The sequence below is a fragment of the Notolepis coatsorum genome (genome assembly GCF_963971535.1).
Source record: "Notolepis coatsorum genome assembly, chromosome: 13".
In the NCBI taxonomy this organism is placed as follows: domain Eukaryota; kingdom Metazoa; phylum Chordata; class Actinopteri; order Aulopiformes; family Paralepididae; genus Notolepis; species Notolepis coatsorum.
Window position 1 is genome coordinate 126,175,393 of NC_140177.1, and position 21,471 is coordinate 126,196,863.

A 21,471-nucleotide genomic window follows, 5' to 3' on the forward strand; every position below is an offset into this window, starting at 1 on the left:
GGAGGTCTCCTCTTGTGTTCTGACGTAAGCACTACAACAGTGAGGTCTCTTCTCTTGTACCGACGTGCTACAACACGGAGGTCTCTGACCATAGTGGGCTCGGGTTCCTCGAACAGGTTTCCCCAGCCATTACGGTAGTGTGGTGGCCATGCTTCTATTTGAGCTCTGCGCACTGTGTTTGCTTGGTTCTGTGAATTGCTCCTGTTAGCACTGGCTAGTTAGCCTGCTATTAGCTCCTGTTAGCAATGGCTAGTTAGCCTGCTATTGGCTCCTCTTAGCAATGGCTAGTTAGCCTGCTATTAGCTCCTGTTAGCAATGGCTAGTTAGCCTGCTATTAGCTCCTGTTAGCAATGGCTAGTTAGCCTGCTATTAGCTCCTGTTAGCAATGGCTAGTTAGCCTGCTATTAGCTCCTGTTAGCAGTGGCTAGTTAGCCTGCTATTAGCTCCTGTTAGCAATGGCTAGTTAGCCTGCTGTTGGCATCTGTCAGCACTGGCTTGTTAGCCTGCTGTTAGCATCTGTTAGCACAGGCTAGTTAGCCTGCTGTAGACTCGTAGAGTTTTCTACTTAAGTTCTGACTTTAAGGCTCGCTAGGCCTGTTAGTCGCAAGTAGAGTTTTCTACTTAAGTTCTGACTTTAAGGCTCGCTAGGCCTGTTAGTCGCAAGTAGGGTTTTCTACTTAAGTTCTGACTTTAAGGCTCGCTAGGCCTGTTAGTCGCAAGTAGAGTTTTCTACTTAGGGTTCGACTTTAAGTAAACATTACGTTACCCTTTAGTCGTGAGTAAACGCTACTTCAAGCTGTTACTTATCAACCCTATCTTGTTCCTGATAGATTTTAGGCTGTCTGCTGCGCTTTGCAGACCTCTACGTCACTCATTGTTCCAGATCTCGAGCATTAGGAGGAGTCTTGGTTGGAGAGGTTCTGCTGATAAGATCAATCTTGAGTAAGGTTGACTCAAATCTGTAATTAATTTTACTCCAGAGGCACCTGACAGCAGTCATTTCGGTTCATATTCTTTCGGCTGTTGATACCTATTCAATTAGTATAAAGCCCAACTCACGGATGTTCTAAGCCCCAGAACCTCCGATCCGTTTTGACAGACCTATAAACCAGTGACTTGGCCGCCTAAGCACCACAGCGTCCTGTATGCTGAAGCTTCCAAGTCCCCACAAATCTGATAGGCCCGTCGGATACAGAGACCCTGATGCTCGCTCTGTCCCCCCGCGTCAAGGTGCTAAGCTTGATGAGAGTTTGCAGAGTCTCAATTTTTATCCATAGGCACTGGTGAGTGTACATCTCATGCAGCTGATATGGTTGGTACGGGTGTAACCTACCAGATGGTTGCTGTCAGGAAATCCCCTTTGCCTTGAATGAAATAGATTACACATTTTTTCGTCCTCTTTACTCTGGTTTAGAGAAAAGACAGACATCTTTACATAGTATACTTAAAATGTATACAAAATGAATGTAGTATTCTATGTCATGTTTCTTCCTAAATGACAATAACACTATATATTATTCCTCTCGACAGATGAGCTGAATGTCAAGTGCAGTTTGCACTTGCTCGAGTGTCATGTGTCAGGGCCCCAGAAGGTAAGGATACTATTGATGTTTTTCCTTCCGGGCTTTGAATTCCTCCCTTTTTGCCCTCATCTCTGCTTGCTGCTCTGGGGTTAGTGCCCCCCAATCGTCTGCAGAGAGGAATTTGATGTCGGAAGACTCCGTTTTCCTTGTTCTAGCCTCAGCTGGTGGCTGTTGCTGGGCTTTGGGAGGCCGAAGTTGAGCCTTCTCATCTCGCGGGTTCTCCCCTTTCCTTTCCCCCTTGTTGTGTTTGTTGTTAGATAGTGTTGAAATATGACACGTATATCATGTAAATTTATAGCAGAGACATTCTCAAATCATTAAACTATACAAAGTTTGTTTCCCTTAAAAAGACGTCTCTCTCCCAGCCAGAGGGCCACTCACAGATTCTTATCAGTGACCTGCTGACCCTTGGTGCAGGCTGTGGTTCCGTCCCTCTCACACACCAGATACACACACACTTACACATAGGACAAGCTCACACACACACACACATATACTTTCACTCCACACCCCCACACTCTCAAAGCACACACACACACAAACCTACACACACGCACACATCTCCCCCCACACACACACTGTTACGACCCTGGCTCAAAGGCACGCAACCTATGTGCAAAACCGACACCAAAACCTGTGTTTAACTCAAAATACTACTCTAACAAGAAATTACTGGAACAAACTAAAGAACAAAGAATAGAAGAACGTGACCACTCTCTGTTAACCCACACTCCTCTAACCACAGACAGACTGCATGTGTGTCTGAAAGGCTGGTTTTAACCTCCCAGCAGGTAACCAATCAGCAGCAATTAGCTAATTAGTAGCCCTCACCTGCATGCCCAGTGACACAGGACTGATCAGGCTCATGGTACATAACACCTCCCCCACCAAACTGGTTGCCCAAGAGGCAACCACTACACATCAAACCCATAAACAAAAAAAAACTGTGACCCATTAGTTGTCAGGGCCACTACCACAACAGCGATAACGGGCCGGCCCCTGTCGAACACGACCACCAACCGTGTCGTATGCTCCCCACTGTGGAACATTTGCCAATGCTGTGTAAAACAAAAAACAACCCTGTCCCGACTCTCGGGCAAGCTAGACCTCACAAAATGTTCCGCCACTGCGGTACATGGCTGCAGTGGGGCAGGCGCCTCCTCCCCTGAGGCGTAAGACGTAGGACCCCGTCGACAAACCAAGACCTTATCACATATGAGCTCCCTTTCAACAGGCCCCTCCACCGATACCGACCTGTCAAAAATAGACTGCCAACCAAAATCAATTTGAGAACTAATCTCACTGCGCTCAACAGGACAGAACACAGAAAAACAAAAACCATAGATCTCTGATACCACCACCACGCCCATATCCATCCCACCTGGCACTGGCAGTTCAGGATACTGCAAACCGTGAACATCCAGAGTAGGATGTACCGCCTCAGGTACAGCCCCACCGTCCCTGGAACATGGCAATACGTCAGTCACAAAAGCGTCTGGAACACCATCTAAAATGGCATCACACAAAATAACATTGTCCTGATCAAAATGGCTGCCACTCAACAGACCAGGCGGCTCCTGCTCCACAGGACACAGGTAACTAGGTTGACTATCACACCTAGTGCATGGCAGAGAATCAGTGTGGACACGTGAATCAATGTCAGAATCATCAACTGACATACTGGGACCATCCCTGCCCACAAGTGAAACATCAGGGACAATAGAGCTACTGTGGGAAGGCTGGCAGCCTAAGTCAGGCCTAGTAGCCTCTTCAACTAGAACGGTGTCACATGAATCAACAGCATCTCTCATAGCATCCTTCCCACACTCATCCTCCAATTCGTTCGTGGCCTCAGCCACCGTACAGGCTGGGAAGACCTTGAGACACTGCGCTGCCAGATCATCTCCTGCCACATGCCTCTCCGGCACGCATGTCAACTCTGGTTTCACCACCGAGCCTAACACAAAGGCACAATCAAGAGAATCATTATGCAGAGGTACATCCACAGTGTGCTTTCCAAAATTCTCAACAGGTGCACTTTTCAATTCAACAAAGAATGTGTCACTAAGTGTAATGTCCCAAGTCGAAGTATCAACAACATCACTTTTGTCCTTTGACATTGCCCGTGTCACAGCACACACAGGGAACACTCCTGGATGTTTCTGTGCCAGCTCATTAGGGACCTTAGAAACCACAGGAATGGGAGTTACAACTGGAGTAGCCAACACTTTGTCACCAGCCAAATCATTCCCTAGAATGAAGGACACCCCTCTTATGGGAATGTGAGAACATACCCCCACAACAACACTGCCTGATACTAAGGGAGAATTGAGTGTGACCTCATGCAAAGGTGCATCCACAAATCCACCTCCAAAGCCCCGAACAACGACACCGGAATGCAAAGAAGAGTTTTCTGAAAACGCCAAAATCCCCTCCAGAATGAGGGACTGAAAAGCACCGGTATCTCTCCAAATTGTTATAGCCTGTTTGGACTCTAGTGCATTAGTCAGGGAAACAAATCCATCCATCTTGAGATCTTTGTCCACACGTTTGATACTTTCCCCATCACCCTCTAACGTTGGCATAGGTGTTCTGCATATGGTTTCTACCAGAGCCACCGTTCTGACATTTTTCTGTTCAAGCACCGGGCACCCAGCAACGATATGACCAGGCTCTTTACAGTAGAAACATATAATCCCTTCTGGGAATGCACCAGCAGAACCACCCCGCCTAGGAGGTGAAGTTAACTGACCAGCAGACACAGGTTTTGGGAAACGGCCCCCCTGAACAGGACGCCTATCCCTGGACTCAACATGGTAGTCCTCCAAAAAAACGGACTTGTGTGTCAACACAAACTCATCAGCGAAGACAGCAGCGTCGCCTATCTTCGATACCCTACGCTCGTTTAGATGAGTGGAAACGGTATCAGGAACACATCTTTTAAATTCCTCTAGGAGAATCAACTGTCTAAGCTGCTCTCTTGACTCTGCTTTCTGAGAGGTGCACCATCTGTCAAACAGGTTCTCCTTCTCTTTTCCAAATTCAACATACGACTGTCCCTCCAACCTGCGATAGCCTCTAAAATGCTGACGATAGGCCTCGGGGACCAACTCATAAGCCCTCAATATGGAAGCTTTAACAAGCTCATAGTCAGCACTTTGTTCAAGGGACAGAGCAGTATAGGCTTCTTGCGCCCTACAAACAAGAACACATTGCAGCAGCAGTGTCCAGGCTGTATCAGGCCACTTCAATGTGGTTGCCACCCGTTCAAAAAGGGGAAAATACTTTTCCACATCCTTTTCAACAAAAGGAGGCACCATCCTAATATTTTTGCCTACATCAAAACCGGAACGCGACTCTGAATGCAGAGCACCCGCCTGCAAGGCAGCATGTTTATATTCAAGCTCCTTCTGCGCACGCTCGTGCTCCAGCAACATTTGTTTCTCCTTAAACTCATGCTCACGCTCCTCTCTCCTCATGTTAAGCTCACGCTCCTCTTTCCTCTCTCTCTCCTTAAGCTCACGCTCATGCTCACGCTCCTCTCTCCTCTCCTCACGCTCTTGTAGCAGCTGCCTTTCCTTAAACTCCAACTCTCTAAGCCTCCACTCACCCTCCGCACCAGATAGTAGTGGAGACGCGTCAGACAAAGTAGGCTCCTCCACCCTCGCCGCAAGCACCTGCTCCCTAACGAGCAAAGCCCTCAAAGCACCCAAGGCAGTGGGCTTCAAACGCTTCTCATTGGCAGTAAGCTCCACCTTGTAGTGCACAGCAAGCTCCAGAAGCTGTTCCTTGGAGAACCTTTCCAACAACTCATCAGAAGGGTGATCAACAAAATCCTTCACGGAAGCCATCCCTACTGCACCAGCGCCACAACCTGTTCACTAACGAGCCACCAAAAACACCCTAGCATACACACAATCTACCTGAGAACCACTGAAGAACCACGAAGAACCACCACAGAGCCACTAAAGAAACACTAAAGAAACACTGAAGAACCACGAAGAACCACTGAAGAACCACTGAAGAACCACAAAGAATGCTAATGCCAATACTAATAACCATAAGGAGACGCGGTGGAAATGTGTGCTCTACTGAGCGCACCTTTCTAGTTTGCAAAAAATAACAACACCCTGAAATAAATAGATGTATCATACGCGCAGGAGGTCAGGTGCTAACAGTTAGGCTAACCAAACACCCAAACAAAATAAATACAACAAACAAATTCAAACAGGTGCCCCTCATAACCTGATATGACTACTTACGCTTCTACATCTAAACTGCAGTCAAAACCGGCCCACCACATGTCTACCCTAAGAAACACTAAATCAGGCCCTACCACACTACCTGTGTTTTCTGGCCCCCTATTCTACCTACCTTTAAGCTAATGCCCTGTAGACCTAACCCTCTTCAACCACACCTGCTACCAGCCAAAGATCATATTTGACCATCCACCCGTCCAGTACATGGTATGGTACAAGACAAGTAGATGGTGCTAATCACTTCTCTGACTGCCCCAGGAGTATGTGGTGCACAGGAAGCTAACAAACAACCAGAAAATAATGTCCCTACCTACATGTGGTGTGCACTAAACTATATATTTTAACAGCATTAAGTAGTCACATCAAATTACAAACAAATAAGGGCATACTCACCTGTTTGATGAACGGCTCAAGCCCCCACGTTACACAACATGTAACAAACACCACCCACACCATAGCACCATGACACACCATGCAAAAAAAAACACCAAACAATTTCTAGGGGTAAATATCCCGGACGAGCGCCCAACTTTTACGACCCTGGCTCAAAGGCACGCAACCTATGTGCAAAACTGACACCAAAACCTGTGTTTAACTCAAAATACTACTCTAACAAGAAATGACTGGAACAAGCTAAAGAACAAAGAATAGAAGAACGTGACAACTCTCTGTTAACCCACACTCCTCTAACCACAGACAGACTGCATGTGTGTCTGAAAGGCTGGTTTTAACCTCCCAGCAGGTAACCAATCAGCAGCAATTAGCTAATTAGTAGCCCTCACCTGCATGCCCAGTGACACAGGACTGATCAGGCTCATGGTACATAACACACACACACACACATACATACACCCTCGCTCTCAACACGCACACAGTGACTTCTTTGGTGAGAGATCCCACCAGACTAGCCCGGATCAAATAATTCAACTCATTATGACAAAATGCCACAAGCCAACTAATATACTACCAGGTCAACCACTGGTCACATATTCCAGTCTCCATTAATCACAGATCGTTATCATAGAGACACACACGCACAAATGCGCACGTAAATGTGTGTACCACGCACTCATGCACGGCTGACATACAGGCGGACCAATACACACAGACACACAACGTGCACTCAGGACAGAGACCACATACACTCTGGACTATGGGATCGCTAATAAAACACTCGAATAGGGAAGGAGGGGGACTTCTTCTTCTCTGTTTTTACTTCTGCTGGAGACTGGACACTGACTGGACGGACTGACTGGACTCCACGGACGAGACTGCTGGACTGACCCACAATGACTTGACTGTTTTTTCTTTCTTTTATATACTCGACCGGCCAGTTGTAACAATCTAGATTTCAATTGTACCTTGCTATATTCACCTTGTATAAATACTTTGCTTATTCACTTTTTATATTACATTGCTTGTTAACTTTTTATAATAAATACCTTCAAAATTGTTTCATCTCTTATATCTTTAAATATCTTATTACAACTTTCACGATTGAGTCTAAAACGTGACAATAGCATTTTGACTTGGTCATACAGCATACATTCAGTACATAACTGGTCTCGTGACCATGCTGCGCATCTGGCTGCCAGTAGGTTACCCCCTGGGACACCTATGAATAGCTTTTCAAGCAGTAAGCATGATCCTTGCATAGGTGCTCCACATATGACTGATTCTGCTGCAACAGTGAGAGACATGCTCCCGTCTCACACCTGTGAGATTAGTTTCTCCACCATGTTTTCCCCTGGATCTTGACCGGGGGTCCTTACTTCTATTTCCATCATTTGGGCCATTGAGGCCCTTTCGGGGATCTCCAGTCCTTTGAGATGTCTCAACATGCGAGCTAGCGTCTCCTGTGCTAGCATCTCCTGAGCTAGCATCTGCTGCGCCAGCTTCTCATGAGCTAGCATCTGCTGCGCCAGCTTCTCATGAGCTCGCATCTGCTGCACCAGCTTCTTCTGAGCTACCTGTGCCTGCTTCTCATGAGCTAGCATCTGCTGAGCTAGCGTCTCATGGGCTAGCGTCTGCTGTGCCAGCTTCTCATTGGCTAGCGTCTCTTGTGCTAGCTTCTCTTGAGCTAGCGTCTGTTGCGCCAGCTTCTTCTGAGCTAGCATCGCTTGTGCTAGCTTCTCTTGAGCTAGCGTTTGTTGCGCCAGCTTCTTCTGTTCTAGCATCTTCTGCGCCAGCTTCTCATGAGCTAGCGTCTCTTGTGCTAGCTTCTCTTGAGCTAGCATCTTCTGTGCTAGCTTCTTCTGAGCTAGCGTCTCTTGTGCTAGCTTCTCCTGAGCTAGCATCTCTTGTGCCAGCTTCTCCTGCGCTAGCGTCGGTTGCGCCAGCTTCTCCTGAGCTAGCGTCGGTTGCGCCAGCTTCTCCTGAGCTAGCGTCGGTTGCGCCAGCTTCTCCTGAGCTAGCATCGGTTGCGCCAGCTTCTCCTGAGCTAGCGTCTGTTGCACTAGCATCTGCTGTGCTAGCGTCTTCTGTGCTAGCATCTCTTGTGCTAGCTTCTTCTAAGCTAGCGTCGGTTGTGCCAGCTTCTTCTGAGCTAGCGTCTCCTGTGCTAGCTTCTCTTGTGCTAGCATCTGCTGCGCCAGCTCCTCCTGAGCTAGCGTCGGTTGCGCCAGCTTCTCCTGAGCTAGCGTCTGTTGCACTAGCATCTGCTGTGCTAGCGTCTTCTGTGCTAGCATCTCTTGTGCTAGCTTCTCTTGTGCTAGCTTCTCCTGAGCTAGTGTCGGTTGCGCCAGCTTCTTCTGAGCTAGCGTCTCCTGTGCTAGCTTCTCTTGCGCTAGCATCTGCTGCGCCAGCTCCTCCTGAGCTAGCGTCGGTTGCGCCAGCTTCTCCTGAGCTAGCGTCGGTTGCGCCAGCTTCTCCTGAGCTAGCTAGCGTCTGTTGTTAGCTCCGGCTATTTTAGCCTGCTGTTAGCTCGGGCTAGGGAGCCTCCAATTAGCTCCTGTTAGCTTCTGTTAGCTCCCAGTTGGCTAGTTAGCTCCCAGTTGGCTAGAGCCAGTTAGCTCCCAGTTGGCTAGAGCCAGTTAGCTCCCAGTTGGCTAGAGCCAGTTAGCGCCCAGTTGGCTAGAGCCAGTTAGCTCCCAGTTGGCTAGAGCCAGTTCACTTCCAGTTAGCTCTGGCTCGTTAGCCGGCTGTTAGCTCCTGTTTGGCTAGGGCCAGTTCACTTCCAGTTAGCTCTGGCTCATTAGCCGGCTGTTAGCTCCTGTTTGGCTAGGGCCAGTTCACTTTCAGTTAGCTCTGGCTCATTAGCCGGCTGTTAACTCCGGCTAGGTAGCCTCCTGTAGACTCGGGCCAGTTAGCTTCCAGTTAGCACTGGATCGTTAGCCGACAAAGCCAGCCTGTATGGCTGCGCTGATGTCTCTTTAAGCCGTCTCCAGACATTAGAGAGGGGGTTTTCTTTTCGTTCTTTTCTTTAATCCAACTTTGCGGCCTTAACCGCTCCACCAGTAATGCCCACAAAAACGCAGATGCCTTTTAATTTGCCACTGCTTTCCACTGAGGGCCATACAGATCAATATCCTTTGTCTGGCGCATTCTAAAGCGGAAGGTTATGACTTCCTAGGTGCTGATAAAGCACATTCAAGTAAGGTTTAAACTCACTTTTGTAATCTGTTAATTTCAGAGTTCTCCGTTATCAATATTCTAGTTTATTTTATTTGGCTGTATCTCATACCGATCTCAGCCCGAACTCAGGGACGCCATGTTGAAAGCCTACGGGTGTCTCTTATCTATCTCAAATCACCTACTCGAGATAGAGCCCTGTGGCCGCCCGATATCCCCCAGCGAGGTGCTAAACTCGCCAAGTTCTCGGGTCAATTACTATTCCTAATCACGCTTACTTCATAGTCACTAGTTAGTTATATCCAGTTGATATGAAATATAAGCGTAGAAGAGTTGTTAACCTCTTCTTTGTTTGTAATAAACCGAATGTATGTCTGGGAGAACTCTTTGCCTATAATAATAGTAATTATCATTATCATTATCATCATCATTATCATAATTTTTTAGGAAAAGCCTGTAATGCTAATAATTTGTAAGCCTGATGATATTACTACTCTTTTAATAAGTATTACTACTGCCAATAGTGTAATATTAGCACAATAACACTAATAATCATTTGCAAGCCCCATAACCTCTTATCAGTTCGACAGGTCCATCAATCTGTGGCCAGATCGTCAGGCCCTGCAGTGGCTAGACTCTCAGTTTCCCACAAATCCAATGGAGCCTGTCGAACACAGTTGTTACCGGCGCTCGCAAACAACAAACAGTGATATATATATATATATATATATATATATATATATATATATATATATATATATATATATATATATATATATATATATATATATATATATATATATATATATATTATATCCTTTATATAACTTTAGCTAAAAGCAGTAACCAGCAATTGATTCAATCTGCATGGCTTCCAGAATATAGCTATACCGTTTTACCTCAGATGAGAGCAGGGCGAGGCCAGCGTCGTGACACATTGTGATAGAAAGCAGTCCACGAATTCAATAAGTATTTTAACAAAGTTGTTTTAATTAGAAAAAGTAAGTTACAAAGATTCTGTCTTGAAAATGTCCAATCCAGTAAAAATAAGTATAAAACAAAACATCTCTCTCTAGTATAGCATAGCAAAAACTCTCTTGGTCGCTATCATTTAAAAGATTTAGCTAAGAGCTTAGCATAGCTCTTCAAAATCTAAATAGTATTCTTCCTAGGGAGGTTTACTCAAAAATTCCCAGGCTATGTTCCATACACCGCTAAACATTGCCTGGGGCTATAAAAACTCTCAAAGTGAAAAATCTAAAATCTAACTTGGAGCAAGCGAGCAGGGCTTTATATAGCCAGGTTCTGCATCATATCAAGACCTCTTACTATTGGTCTAAATACAGTGATGTCATTCTATCAACCAACCAACACACGATATACGTAAAAATGACCACTCCTCCCTTTTCCAGCCGTTACTATAACTAAGAAAGTAATAGATTTCTTATGGCTGTGGAAAGCCCTTAGGAATCCATCTGCCTCTGCACAGGTCCCGGCCTTCAATTGGAATAGCCTGTACGCCTATATATATATATATACAGATATATACAGATATATATATATATATACATGTACAATACAGACATATACCATACACATATATTTAAGCATTGGTTGATATGTTTTACACATCATACATGTGTAAAACATCATACAGAGGTTCTCCCTCTGCCTCAGGACTGCAAAGGGTTAACCGTGCACATTCCCTCCTCGCTGACTGTCAAGGTCAGGCCACATTCCTGGCGTCATGGAACAATAAGAGAAGAGGCCCCTTCTCTATCCATTCTCCAGGGCTACACAAGATATGGTAGTTTACACAAGTTACTGTTTTAGAGTCTATAGTTATAGTTCTTACAGTTTTACACAAGTAGGAGGAAGAATACACAAAGACATTCTTCATAATCATTGACGCTTAAGTCATCTCTTAACATATGCTTAGATTTAAAACAGATATATACAATAAACATATGCTTAATCCTTTACACCCTACAAGTGACAGAGAGAACAGGATGTCATAATAAAAAGTGTCACTAGTTGTTTGTGGGACTTCAACAATTACCTTAGCCAATTCGCACATTTATATATACATACATATATTATCTTTCAAATGCCCAAGTTCAATTTGGATTTAGTATCACCAGGCGTGCATAAGAACAGATAATGATATCTACTGTAATTTACTGTACCTTTTTATTTTCACCACAGTGCAACCATTTTGAAACTAATTTCAGATATAATTGTTGCTTCATGCTAACAATAGGGAGGAGAAACGAACTGCGTTTCAATATTTGTCAAAAACGTTACCTTTTGTGGCTTATTATCCCGAATAATAACAGTTATTGAAATAATTCATTCAGAACGCTGAACTTTGAACCATCACAGTATCTGCCAGGAAGTGTAGTTCGAAATAATTCCAACGCTGATCCACAGCTATGCATCCCCTCGACAAAATGGCAGCAAAAAACCTACAATTCCCATGATTCAAATGTTCCAAAATGGTCGCTGTCTTATATAGACTTCAGCAAATCGAGAAGTTAAAACTATCTAATGGCACTTTTAACCTATTGCTAAACTAACGTATTGATGATAATATACATTCTACATGCTTTTGTGACATGTTAGTGATGTTAATACTTGAAAACTTTGATTAAAAAATCGCAAAAAATATGCAACACTCTGAAAAATATTGATTTATGACCATATGCCATTTTCGGGTCGGTACCGACCCCGTCGGGTGGAACAGAACCGTGGCTAATCAGGCTACAGCCGTGGAGAAAACAGACCCAGAACCCAAGAGGGGGCGGGGACTGTGGCTCTAGAAAGGTTATTAATAAGAGGTCACTCATGAGGAGAAAAACCCCAAACAAGGATGGTTGCTAGCTAACTTTGTGCACATAGAGGCTGCAGTAGGCTAACAATCATATCATATAGCCTGCTACAGCTGATGTGTGTTCAGATACAGCTGTTACAGCCACAGCCAGGGCCTTTCTCTCGCCTGTCTGTCAGTAGGTTCCCACAACCTTATATGGGTCTCTTCCTGTTCCCGCCTCACTGTCAGCCTGCCTACCTGGGCCGGCCTACACACCTGAGTACTATCATCTCATCACGGAGCCAGGATAAGAAGCCTGCACCCCTGCCACTCCTGGTCCAAGTGTTGTTTCACCTCCCTTGGTAGTAGGACTCTTCTCTGGACCTCTAGAAACCTTATACACAATTACTGTGTTAATCCTAGTGTTTCCTGTGTACTCAGTATCCTGCGTCGTATTGACCTTTGTTCTCCTGTGTGTAGGACCTCACCCCTCCGGCCTGCACCCCCACCTACGGACCTCACCAGCCTGCACCTCCCCGGGACCGCATGGACCCACCATGTCACCCACTCTCACTCCCAGCTACTCACTACCTGCCTTCCTTGTCATTCTCTGGGTTGTTATTAAATAACCTAAACCGCTTCACTCTTCTGTGCTCTTGGGTTCACCGACACCCTCAATAACAGCGGTGACTGTGGCTCTATAAAGGTTAATAAGAGGTAGGGCTGACCTCGACTAGTCGAATAGTCGACTAATCGATCGAAAGGAGACGTAGTCGACTGCCAACCTCTTAGTCGAATGCAAAAAGAATAAATATTTATTATAATTATTATTATTTTTGTTTTTAAATCATTCTTTCCAAAAGCAAAGAGGCCTAGAAGCGTGGCTAATGCTAATGGCGCACATACCAGCGAGGCTAACTGCATAAGAAAATGGGCACAGAGGCACTGAAAGAGGATTTCACACACTAGACATATCAAGATGTATCCCTCAGTGGACCAATTGCATGCTTTCTGCTTTCGCAGAGGACAAGAAGCCTGGTAGTCGACTAAGCAATGCAATTTCTTTTTATAAATTCTATTTTTTATTTTATTTTTATTTTTGGGGGGATCATTCCACTTGGGCTGTAGGGGTGCTTAATGTCTGAAGAAGTCGATTGAAGGCTTCTTGTCCTCTGCGAAAGCATGCAATTGGTCCACTGATATTCAACTACCAGTCGACTATCGGCAAATTTCGGGCAATCAAAGTAGACTATAGAAATCCTTAGTCGGGGACAGGCCTAATAAGAGGTCACTCATTAGGGGAAAAACACAAACAAGGATGGTTGTATATATGTACGACAGCACATCTCCACTCACAGAGTTCTCTCTTGAGCTCGCTGAGGCAGCGCAGCGTCTCTGTGATGAACTCTCTGTACTTGCTCTCGATGTCCTCCAAGATGTACTTCCTGTCCAGGCTGAGGGGGCCGGGGGAGAACAGGGGACAGCTGAGGTCCGTCAGTAACCTGGGACACGGGGAGAGGAGACACAGAGAGAGGAGAGACCGGAGAGAGGAGACACAGGGAGAGGAGAGACCAGAGAGAGGAGAGACCAGAGAGAGGAGACACAGAGAGAGGAGAGACCAGAGAGAGGAGACACATCGAGAGGAGACACAGAGAGAGAGGAGACACAGAGAGAGGAGACACAGAGAGAGGAGACACAGAGTGAGAGGAGACACAGAGAGAGGAGAGACCAGAGAGAGGAGAGACCAGAGAGAGGAGACACAGGGAGAGGAGACACAGAGAGAGAGGAGACACAGAGAGAGGAGACACAGAGAGAGAAGACAGAGAGAGAAGACACAGAGAGAGAGAAGACACAGGGAGAGAAGACACAGAGAGAGAAGACACAGAGAGAGAAGACACAGAGAGAGGAGACACAGAGAGATAAGACACAGAGAGAGAAGACACAGAGAGAGGAGACACACAGAGAGGAGACACAGAGAGAGAGAAGACACAGAGAGACGAGACACAGAGAGAGAGGAGACACAGAGAGAGGAGACACAGAGAGAGGAGACACAGAGAGAGAAGACACAGAGAGAGGAGACACAGAGAGAGAAGACACAGAGAGAGGAGACACAGAGAGAGGAGACACAGAGAGAGAAGACACAGAGAGAGAGAAGACACAGAGAGAGGAGACACAGAGAGAGAAGACACAGGACAGTGGGGCACAGGAGACATCAGAGAGAGAAGACACAGGACACGGGGACAGGAATTAGGGGGCTTTCTCACTAGCCATTCGGGGTCGAATCAGCTCCTCCCTCTCCCCCCTCTAGTTTGCGTACACACTGCAGTCTTGGTGCGCTCCGGGTTTTGTTTACAGTTTGCGTTTTGAGCATGTAAGCTGCCGTAGGCGATGATGTCACGCTCTAATGTCAACACAGGAAGAGTTTAACACACAGTGGTGGAAACTGGATGCTGATATAAAGAAACAAATAACCAATAAATATGAAGTTATATTTGAACCTCTGTTGTCAAGCCTTGTCAATATAACCCACCCCCTATTCTCACTAATGGAACTGGTGTCGTGGAGTCCGCTTTGAGCGTTTTCCAGGGTTAACGCTAACGCTAAGCTAACGCTAGTTAGCGTAGCCTATTTATTACTAGTTAGCAGCTAACATTAGCCCATTGCTTGCATCAATTATATTGCATGTCATTGATCTACCAGTCGATCACGGCCGACTGGTTGGGCACCACTGGTCTATAGAAATAAATGCATTAGAACAAGAAACCAATGTATAGTAGACATAGCGGGAACATGTCTATGTTCCCCGGGTCCTATGTTCCCCGGGTTCTATGTTCCCATTTATTTTTATTTTTTTTGAAAAATTGTTCTATGTTCCCCCGTCCGCAAAAGGGTTCTATGTTCCCCGGGTCCTATGTTCCCCGGGTCCTATGTTCCCCGGTAGCCGCAAAAGGGTTCTATGTTCCCCGGGTCCTATGTTCCCCCTATGTTTCCCCGGTAGCGATAAAGGCTCGCCCCAGGCTCGCCACAGCAGTGGATTCCAAAGATAGTCACTTTTATAGATAATTCATTTGTATCTCAACGGAGTCACAAATCTAGTTGGGCCACGTAGCATTATGTCGAGAAAAATCAAATACAATAAACAAGTGTAAATCAAAGAATTTAAAACGAAGTTTAGCCTATTAAATCGTTTTATAAGCGTTCGTTCTTATTTGCGGTCTGTGTGTGTGTGTGACGTAGCATTATGTTGAGAAAATCAAATACAATAAACAAGTGTAAATCAAAGAATTTTAAATGAAGTTTAGCCTATTAAATCGTTTTATAAGCGTTCGTTCTTATTTGCGGTCTGTGTGTGTGTGTGTGTGTGTGTGTGTGGGACACAGTGCAGCCCTCGTTGACGTCTACAAGACAACAAAAGCGGAGGAAGGTGAGCCGAGACAAGCTGTCATATCTGTGGCAGCACAGACAATCTGACGTAATTTAAATCATTCTGAATAACAGTGAATTCCCCGACCCCCCTCCTTGCATTGATAATTGTGAGCTGGTGCAGTCACATTATCAGAATAAATGTCGTGGGCAAACGCTCATTACTGACCCACTTCCATCACCACCATGGTGCTCGGATATACAGCCCTTGGAGAGTTGGAGCCGACCTATCTCCCTGCTGTTACGCGTTTTACGCAAGCTGAGGTAGAGACTGTATTACCCATGCTCCCCAATAACAGTGCATCTGGTGTGGACGGTGTCTCCTATGAACAGCTCAGAGCTACGCAGCCTGACATTTTAACATCCATATTTAACATCTGCATATTTAACATTTTTTATCCCCAAAAAAGGCAATATCCCAGACGATCCGTCAACCTGGAGAGACATTTCCCTTTTACCCACCATCTATAAAGTGTTCATGAAATGCGTTCTTGCCCGAATCCTCCAGTGGCTCGTGGATGAAAACATATTATCGCCCAAGCAAAAGGCCTACATCAATCGGCAAGGCATGAATGAACATGTGTTTTGTCTCAAAACGGGTATAGACGACTTTAAGCACGGGTCTAGTGAATACTTTGCTGTTTTTCTGGACTTCCGTGATGCGTTTGGAACTTTAGCACACAATGTTATGATTACAGCTAGAGATAATATGTTTTCACCCACGAGCTACGGGAGGTATCGGGCAAGAACGCATTTCATGAACACTTTATAGATGGTGGGTAAAAGGGAAATGTCTCTCCAGGTTGACGGATCGTCGGGGATATTGCCTTTTTTGGGGATCCTATAGATGAGAGCGCCCTTCCATGAATCAGGGACACTCCTGTTCACCAAGCAGATGTTAAATATGGATGTTAAAATGTCAGGCTGCGTAGCTCTGAGCTGTTCATAGGAGACACCGTCCACACCAGATGCACTGTTATTGGGGAGCATGGGTAATACAGTCTCTACCTCAGCTTGCGTAAAACGCGTAACAGCGGGGAGATAGGTCGGCTCCGACTCTCCGAGGGCTGTATATCCGAGCACCATGGTGGTGATGGAAGTGGGTCAGTAATGAGCGTTTGCCCACGACATTTATTCTGATAATGTGACTGCACCAGCTCACAATTATCAGGGCAAGGAGGGGGGTCGGGGAATTCACTGTTATTCAGAATGATTTTAATTGCGTCAGACTAGCTCCGTTGAGATACAAATGAATTATCTATAAAAGTGACTATCTTTGGAATCCACTGCTGTGGCGAGCCTGGGGCGGGGAACATAGAACCCAGGGAACATAGGACCCGGGGAACATAGGGATGACCCCGACATAGCAATGGCAAAAAAATTGCCAGGCCTAATGCGAGCCAGGGAAGTCTTGGGCTTGTAACGTGGCTTTTCATCCACTGAGCCGTGAGGCTCAACATGCTTGTTTGGTTGAGGTCTGAACTCGCCAAATTGCCCATAAATATCGTTTTTGTGGGTATTGTCCAGTTGTTGCTGTATGTTTTTATCTGCCCAAAATTCAAGCAAGCATGAAAGCATTGCACACCACGCCCCCCGCTCCCACGGGCGCACACCCGAAACCACCTATTCCAGCGGTCCAGGTTTGGAGCGAATCAGCGTCCCCGGTGACGGGGGGAGCGTTCTCATTAGGACGATCACACCCTATTTTGGTGCGATCGCGCTGTGATTCGACCCCGAATGGCTAGTGAGAAAGCCATTAGGTACAATAGACCAGGGGTTCCCAAACTTTTCAGGCCGGGGCCCAGAAAATAAGGCGTCAGAGAGCCGCGGCCCAATGCACATCGTCTGGCTTTTTTTTTTTTTTTTTTTTGTCAGGCGATCGATTTTTTAAGCCAAATATCACTTCAATCCTATTAAGTTAGTTCAAGTTAGTTATTAATTTATATGTGCTATTTATGAGAGGGCTAACTTGTTGCAAAATAATAATGATAATAATAATAGCCTCATTAAAATACTATTGTTGCTTTGGTTGTTTTCAGCGTTTTATGTGCATAATCTGTTATTTAGTTTGAAATGTTCGTTGAAATAAGTAGATTTTTCGTTTTGTTTATTTATTAAGTTAATATAAAACCATATAGTCACATTTTAGAATACAATTGAATAGAATTTTAGAATACAACTAGAAACACTGTCCTGGCCTGCTTCTAAGTTCAGTGGCCTGACAAAAAAAATTAAAATAATTTTTTTTTTTTTTTTTTTTTTTTTTTTTATCATCTCGCGGCCCATCCGTGGCTGCTCGCGGCCCACCTTTGGGTCGCGACCCCGACTTTGGGAACCACTGCAATAGACCACTGCACTTCCGCGTTACATTGAGCTCATGGAGGAGAGGGGGGGGGGGGGGGGGGGGGGGATTAATGAATGTGGATGAGAGCCTTGACAGTAGGTACTTTTATTTAAAATGCTTCTTTCTGTTTTGCTCGAGAGATTGTGCTAGATAAAAATAGATAAGTATAAAATAAGTATAATAAGTATAAAATATAAGTCAAGTACGTAGACAAAAGTGTTCAATATATACAATATACAATGCAGAGTAGAAAAGTAACTGAGTTATAATACAATATACAGTACAATGCAGAAATGGGATGATGTACAATGTAGGTACAATTTACAGTAAGGTGTAATGAGGTATGAGTTGTAGTGCAGATTCTTTACCAATAAATATAAAGTGTGTTAAGTGTCTAAAGTGGGTAAAGTGGGTGCTGCAGTGAGTTGTTTGTTTAAAGTGAGTGTGTGCGTGTGGATATGTGTGCTGTGAGTGTATTTGATGGTTGTTACATAGTGTTCTTGTCATTTAGCATCCTGATGGCCTGAGGATAGAAACTTCTTCTGAGTCTCTCTGTGCTTGCCATGAGACTCCGGTATCGCTTGCCTGACCGCAGCAGTTCAAAGAGGCAGTTGTTTGGGTGGCTGGAGTCTTTGATTATTCTCTTAGCCTTACCCATGCACCGCTTGTTGTAAATGTCTTGGAGAGTGGGAAGCCCACCTCCAATAGACCTGTCGCTAAACCACGCCCCAAAATAGAATTTGTCCAATCATATCACAGCAAAAATCTATGCTGCAGAAACCTCGGTCAACTAGGTTTGTAGGCTGTAGCAAACCAGACGGCTTTGATCGAAACCACTGTCAAGAGTTCAGTTTTATGTTATTATCTACCTAATATCCGATGGTGAAACGCTGTGCATGGGGTACCTGTAATTCGGACACCAGGTACCCTGAAAGACTGGATGGAGGAGTATATTTCATACCTTTTCCGAAGCCCAAACGAAAACTAGAGAAGTGCAAGCGGTGGGTTATGTTGTGTCGTCGACCACATACACAACTGAATGTAAAGACCATTACCAAGGACACTTATGTTTGCTCAAAGGTAAGGTCAATTCATAAAGACATAATATTTGACGGCATGTATTAGAAACGTAGACCAAACTATTAGTTTGCTAACGTTTGACTTTGACTGCGAACTAGCTATCGTATATCCAGCCCAGTTATCATTGATGAACTGAATAATATCCCTCTCTCCTCATTCACCTCTCCCCCTCATTCACCTCTCCCCCTCATCCCTCTCCCCTTATCCATCACCCCTCTCTCCTTATCCATCACCCCTCTCTCCTCCCCTCTTACTCCAGATGAGGAGTGCCGGCCTGTGGAGCAGGCTCCCCCCGGAAGGTGGACATTACTAGAAAGCTAAAGAATGCTTAAATAAGAATGTTAGAGGTTCTAGAAGGGGCTACTATGACATCATCACCAACGTTCCAGAATGATCGGGCACTAAGGTTCTAGAATGTACTGCCATGCCATCACACACGTTCCAGAATGTTCGGGCGGCACTAATCTTCTAGAATGTTCCTACAATGGGTCCGTGGGTGAATTATGTACCATTACAATCACTACAGTACTGTATTAAGTTTCAAAAGTAAAAGTACAGTACATATTCTATAGGCATCTACTACTTAATCTTCATCAACAGTTGCTGATATTGCAAATGTCAACAGACCAGGCTATTAATCCATAATGGAGGTACTAGAAGAAAGCGTAACCAAAATCAACATGTTTCTCCTTCCAAGGGTCATCAATAAGCACAGCAAATGTTGTGACTATTGTCGTGTATTATCTAAATGAAACATAGAAAAACTCAAGGAAACTGAACAAAATACTTAGTGATTAAAACAAGGTTAAAGATTACTTTCCCGGACTGCATCCCAATCAAAATCTACAGCCAACTCCAGGACAGATCTGCCGTCAGGGCTAAGCACAGATGGTGGTTCGCTGATAAGGCCAAGGACTGTTTATGACTTTATGGTACATTCTACCAACGGTTCAGAATAGCACCTTATCAGATGAGGTTAGCAGCTGTGTTTAGAAATGGCCATCTCAAACAGACGGAGGTCAGGAGGTGGTTTCTAGCATAGGGAACAGGAACTGTGGCTACAGCCATAAGTCGTAAAACGCGATCGTGTTATCCTGAGAACTATCTACAGTTGGGGTAACAGGATGAATAGCCCCCAGCTGTTCTAAACTGGACCCGGTCGTAACGGAGGAGGGGGTCAGGAAACAGAGTAAACAGACTGTAAACAGAGCCCTCCAGCATGAAGATATATGACTCTGTGTGCACCCAAGTGGGACCAGGTGCTCAGTGCAGCAAGATTTAGAAATTAAGCCCTGCCTAGCAGGGGCATAGAAGGAATTAAATTAAGTGAAACAACAAGCTGAGATTAGCACCAAACTAACTCAGAACTGTGAAATCTGTGTTCTGTTAAATAATTTGAGTAACTGGATATTAAAAACTGGTTCAAAACGACCAAGGATAACAGTAAAACAATAAGAATGCATTTAATTGGTAAATATCAGAGGTTAAGGGTTAGACCATTTGCAACTGTGGTGTTTCATGGAGACTAGAAAATTGTCCTACACTGTGAAAATCAAATTACATGTGGTGAAATGACTTCTAAAACTGTTTTCAGCCAAGACGACCATTAGCATTGTCAAGAAAAGTGTCCATGTGTTTGGGTTCAAACCATATGACTTGATTTGCTAATTCTAAATGTAAAATAATGAATCCAATAGGCTAATTTGTATAAACGTAGTTCTCTTAAAGAAATACAAAGGGGGCAAGCCTTTCTTGACCTCAGAAAAGACCAGCTGGTTTCAAATTGATTTGATAGGCTGACGCCTCCTAGGGCAGCGTCATCCGACGATGCGCTGGGAGGTGTGGTTTAGAAGTTAAAGGAACAGCACCGGGACACACAGAAAAACGGACACACACACACTGGCTGACAGACAGACCTGGAGCGGAGGAGAGCGCTGGAGCGCTGGAGACTGGAGCGCGCTCAGACGAAACAGAGATAGACGGAGAAACCGGAGACTCGAGAGCCGAGCCGGAGACACACAGAGCCACTGACACCAGATGACAGAGGAGAGGCTCATAGCAGAGATCCGCCGAGATGAAATCAAGCGCTCCCTGCCTGAGTGCTGAGACTCACCGAAACCAAGGTTGCCTTGGCGACCACCAACCACAAAGAGAAGCCGCGTGTTGTCCTGGACAACCCGAGACAGAGAACCACACCGGAGAAAGCGTTGATCGGCCACAACTGATCAGATAATGGACAAAACTGCCACATCAAAGAGACGATTAGATGAAATGAAGACCTTGTACTTGTTTGATTGATAGAGATGTCTTATTAAGAATGGAATAAACACACCAGTTTGTTTTCAGACCACCTCGTCTGCGTTTTCCTTAATAGAACCGAACACCAGAAATACCAACAATGCA

General features: G+C 45.1%; 1 protein-coding gene across 1 annotated transcript in view; it reads right to left on the reverse strand.

Moving 5' to 3' along the window:
* trim110 (tripartite motif containing 110) overlaps window positions 1-21,471 on the reverse strand; it is a gene marked incomplete at both ends in the record, with an annotated part of 168,268 nt that overhangs the window by 42,218 nt on the left and 104,579 nt on the right. The window contains one exon of the mRNA XM_084327799.1: window positions 13,578-13,723. Within this exon, the coding sequence (XP_084183925.1) occupies window positions 13,578-13,723 (146 nt within the window). The remainder of the gene's footprint in view (window positions 1-13,577; window positions 13,724-21,471) is intronic.